General features: G+C 32.3%; 1 protein-coding gene across 1 annotated transcript; it reads left to right on the forward strand.

The window, feature by feature from the left end:
• The first annotated feature begins 1,205 nt into the window (after positions 1-1,205).
• On the forward strand, positions 1,206-4,289 carry LOC107454952 (PI-stichotoxin-Hcr2f-like). Its single transcript, XM_016050433.3, has 3 exons — positions 1,206-1,364; positions 2,677-2,844; positions 4,171-4,289. Exons 1-3 carry the CDS (start codon positions 1,313-1,315, stop codon positions 4,173-4,175), a joined length of 225 nt encoding a protein of 74 aa, XP_015905919.2. The 5' UTR covers positions 1,206-1,312; the 3' UTR covers positions 4,176-4,289.
• The last annotated feature ends 857 nt before the right edge of the window (positions 4,290-5,146 follow it).

The following is a 5,146-nucleotide window of genomic DNA, read 5'->3' on the forward strand; positions in this document are numbered from 1 at the left end:
AAGATAATACTCTACGCCGCCAGTGTATGGTATAGAAATACTGTCAAAATCAATAATAAGCTTGCTTCTATTCAAAGAATTCCTTTGCTCTCCATTACAAAATGCTACTCCACAGTGAGTACGGATTCTATCCAGATACTGGCGGGCATAAAACCAATACACTTGAGGGTGATTGAAACAATTTACGATAAAAGGATGAAATGGGGCTGGAAGAAAGATGATATTTTTCCAATCATTCCAAAAACAGTCTTTGACTCAATCTCAAACAGATCAAATATGACAATAACTACCCCAAGACATCCAGCCACTCAGATCGCTGTACCCTGGGGATATGCCTCACCAAAAAACGTTGGATGGGAAATTTATACAGATGGCTCTAGGATGGAGGTCGAACCACAACAATTTAGAACAGGTTTTGGCATCGTTACAAAATTCAACGGAATTACTACAGCAAAATCCTCCTCCAGAGCATCTGACTATTGTTCAGTCTTTGAGGCAGAGCTGATGGCAATTANTACTCTCCCTATATTTTGTTCAAATTCTCAATGTTGGGTCATCACATGGCAACAGTGGTCCACGTCACCGAATTTATACTTTTACAATTTTCTGATACCGCGTGCCTTTTTTTTTTTTCTTCTCAATTCCTACTATTAGTTCACACTCTCCCTATATTTTGCTCAAATTCTCAATGAAATTTTTTTTACTTGTGTATTTTAGTTTCACTGTCCACTCCACGAGAAATTGGACATCTTTGAAGCCCATGGTTTAAATTCCTTTTTCAGTTAACTTATTAATACCAATAGATATGAAATGCATTGAGATTATTCAATATGCCTACTTTGGTATGACAGAGAACTTAGCGTTATGCACTTTACAGTTTTTATGATAAATGAATCAAAACTTCAAACAAAGTACGGAAGCTCTTAAAATTCTTTTGCTAGAAATAATAACTAACATTCCAGTCTGAGGACTGTGTAGAATACGATTGGAATTTTGAAATAAAATGAATGTACTTTTAGGAAAATGTATTTGCATTATTTAAAATAGGCATTTAAATATTATAACATTATTTATAACTATAAATGTCACCATAAAATGATCGCATTATATGTTTCCTGATTGCATTATTTATAACGAAGTCATAAAATTGACCACAGATATTTAAACATTGTTTATACATGCAAAGCTGCAATTCAGCTGCTCTATAACCACGTATTTATCATATCTTTAGCAGTTTACAGCGCTCAAATCAATATAAAAGAAGGAAGCTAGTTGCCATCTTAAGTTCATTTCTAGAACAATCAAGGACAACATGAAGTCAATTATTCTTCTCTGCGCATTGGCACTCTTTGTTGCTGTTTGTGGTAAGTTTCGGAAAAAAAAAACTTATGTAACTGTTTATTTCAATATTAATTAGAATAAAATGAGCCAAATTAACTTTTTGGTATTTATAGGGTAAAACTAGACTTGTGAAACCTTTTATCGAGATCGTGAAAAAAAAGTCATTTCCCTTATTGGGTCTTTATTTTAGTTTTCACGCATTGTTATCTACAAACTAAAAATATTTTATGAATAATGTATTTGTGCATTTTATGACTGAAAAAAATTTTTTTTTTCAGTCCGGTTTTTAATCTGTAATAGCGGTTCATTAGTGGTCAACCATTGTCCTGAAACAATCTCTTAAACTGCTCATAAAAATAGACGAAAATGTTTTCATGAAAAGCATAAAATACTTTTGAAGTAAATTTTTTAAAAAAATACTCCCATAAATAATTTAAATTAGAAAAAATCCAAAAATGTGTTTTTTGAGGTCATATTTACAACAACATATAAATATTTCTAAGATTATGACTTATGTAGTTTAATTCGAAAATGTGAGTACTTATTAGAATGAAAATGAGAGTACTTAATATCTTAAATCCTATTATAAATATCTCTTAGTATACTGATTTTCCGTACTATTGTAAGTTTTAGTTTTACAGGCTGAAACTTAACAGCTCTGAGTTTGACAGGTATATTAGCCGTAAGCTAATTAGAAAATCCAGCTATTTGCTTTGCAAGGCATCTACAAGGTTCATTGCAATATTTTTAACGTGTAACGACAGCAGCTTGCAAAAATCAAATTTTCAAATTAGCCTGCGACACATACATTGGAGTTCTATATTTTCTTTTTTTTTTTTAATTCGACAAATGAGTAAATAAATAAAATAAAGAATGGATCGGACGCACTTTAGACTAACATTTTTTAATACGAAACCAGAAAATTTATATAATTACTATTATTTGTCACAAAATTCAAAATTTGTAAAGTTTATCTTACTATGCTATCTGAGATAAATTATAAAATATTATTTTCACAATAACTACCATTTCTAAGAATCGCGTGCGGCAGTCAGGCGAAAACTTAACAGACATTCTTGAAAATATTTTATTTGGAATGGTCTGACAAGCAACAAAAACATAGTTTTGTAGTTTTATTAGCTGCGCCATCTGTTGATGAACTTTGTAAATAATTTTTACGCTCGGGGAAAGGAAATGGTTTCTTAAACAAAGCAAATTTTCCATTTATCTTGAATTAATTTTTTCAGGTAGCAGTATTTTTGAGTCACCCAGTATAACTCAGTATTTTTGGAATAAAAATTACTTTAATTAATTGTATTTTGAAATTTTGTGAAGGTGCTGACGATGTGTGCAGCTTGCCTTCAGAGACCGGACCTTGTAGAGCAGCCGCCAGACGATTCTTTTTCGATAAAGCATCTGGGGAATGCAAACCGTTTACTTATGGAGGATGCCAAGGAAATGGAAATAATTTTGTGACTGAAAAAGAATGTCAAGACGCTTGCGGTAAAGTTTATTTTTCCTTTAATTTCGAAGAATAAAAAAAGAAAGAAATTCAACAAATGTGTTGTATATTATATTAAGTAAGCCAATTTAAATCGATGTCTCAGTGGTCACTGGGTGCAAAGTAGAAATGGTTAGTGATGATAGATATTCTAGCCTTCAATAACGATTTTACATGACACGGATAGCCTGCGTAAGGTCAAATCTTAATGGATGCGATTTTTTTGTGAGACCTAATTGACGGCGAGTTTTTTGTGGGTAAATATTTTCGACCATTTATTGTTCTTATTCGCATACTAATTTTTTCCGCATACAAAAAAAATGCTGACAGTGAGAATGATTTGGTAGATATGAATTTGTTGATATTTATGGACTGCACTGCATCTTTAGTTTACACTATATGCTAAATATTTGCGAATTCAGTAATACGAACGAGAACTTGATTGGTAAAATATATTTACAGGTGAAAAACTCAACAGTCATGTTCTCTTTCGCATCTCCGAATTCGCATACGCGATTTTTTTTTCGTGCATGCAAAGAGAATGGCCCTTTTGGGGATCATTCTCTCCGCATGCGATTCCCATACGCAAGCTTTCCATGAAAGAGTGATGAGCTAGCTTTCATGGAAGGCTTTTGGTGGACACTAACCCACATTTTTGTGTCACGAAAACCTAGCACAGTTAGCCCGATGACAAGGGGATTCTGACCCATGATCCGTTTACTATCCGTAGGTGTGAGCCGGGAAAAGAATTCAATATCAACCAATCATCATTGCAATTCGAAACCAGGCCACCTCATGAAGATGCAAGCGCTCAATCCCCTGAGCCATCACGGCTCAAATCAGTGTAATATCGTAAATGAAATGCTACACGACGGAAGAATAACATGTTCTCTCTTTTGAGTGATCGCATAATTTTCCGTTTTGGTGATCAGAATTGACCGCCCAAATCATGCCATTTAATGCTATTCTTTAAGTATATGGTTATCGTCAACAAGTTCATGGCCAACCATGCTTTGAATAATGGAATTGAGAACTATGAAACGAAATTCAGCCAGATTTATGCAAAGCTGTCATTAAATATTTCGATAAAGTGTATATATAACAGAAAAGTCCCTTCATTAAGCGAAATATTATTTCATGCATTTCATACATAATCCATACATATTTTATACATTTATTGCATACTTTGAGTGAATCAATAAAGAAAATTTACACTTTTGTATTAAAAACCTGTGGTTATTTTTAACTAAATTACTTCTTTCGTGAATTTTGCTTAACTTGTAAGTTTTACAACTTATTCCTATATTTGCTTAAATTTTCTTTTACAGCTTAAATGCGTCAACAGGAAAGAAAAGAAGAATTTTTTTGTCATTGGATGATAAAATTTAGAAGAAAAAGTTGATGTAGAAAAAGTGTTATGAATGTCAATAAAGACAATTGTCACTGACTTTTTTCAATGATTTTTATTATTATAAACATAGTGCAAATTAGCTTTTGAACTAAAAGATTAAAATGCAATCTAAATGATGACGAGGAGTTGATTTTACCCTATCATGCATGAATTTTTCATACGAATTATAAAAGATATTTAGATCTGCTACAAACCCATTTAGTATCTCAGGATTGGAAATTTTTGTCCCACATGGTCAAAAATTGGTGCTTTCGTGTCCAAGTGAGGACATATGTTGTTGTGGTATATTTTATAAATAATATATTTTAATCATGCAAAAACTTAATGTTCAAACTTCAGTTATAAGTTATACGAAAACGTAAAATAATACTAGCCATTCCAGTACTGTAATATATCCTCCAAAATATTTATATTTAATTAAATTTCCTTCTTTCGTATTAAATTTCCAATTTTTTTCTTGAATCTTCCATTGACTTCCGATGAGAACACATTCTTTTAATTTTCTTGAATTGCCTGCCATCTGGTGTTCCAGATGACTGGCCAAAAACTGTTTGAAATCTCCAAATGAGGGCTACATTCAAATTACAGCGTAAATGTGATCCTGAATAGCATTGCGAAGCGAAAAATATACATATATCATCATATGAGGCCCATGAGAACGAGATGGTTAAGCATGCTAATTAATTTGTGCTGACTACATTGAAAGATTAGCCCTCTTAATGTTCATTTCACACTTCGCTTACGTCTGCAATTATTTCTCAAAAAAGTTTGCTCGTAATTCTAAAACGCTTTAAAAAAATGATTTCGAGCAAAAATATTTTTATTTAAGAATTATCAATTAGGGCCCTATAAGCTTGGCAAGAATGCGAAAAACTGCATAACTCACAATTGTC

The sequence above is a fragment of the Parasteatoda tepidariorum genome, chromosome 3, assembly GCF_043381705.1.
Source record: "Parasteatoda tepidariorum isolate YZ-2023 chromosome 3, CAS_Ptep_4.0, whole genome shotgun sequence".
NCBI lineage: Eukaryota > Metazoa > Arthropoda > Arachnida > Araneae > Theridiidae > Parasteatoda > Parasteatoda tepidariorum.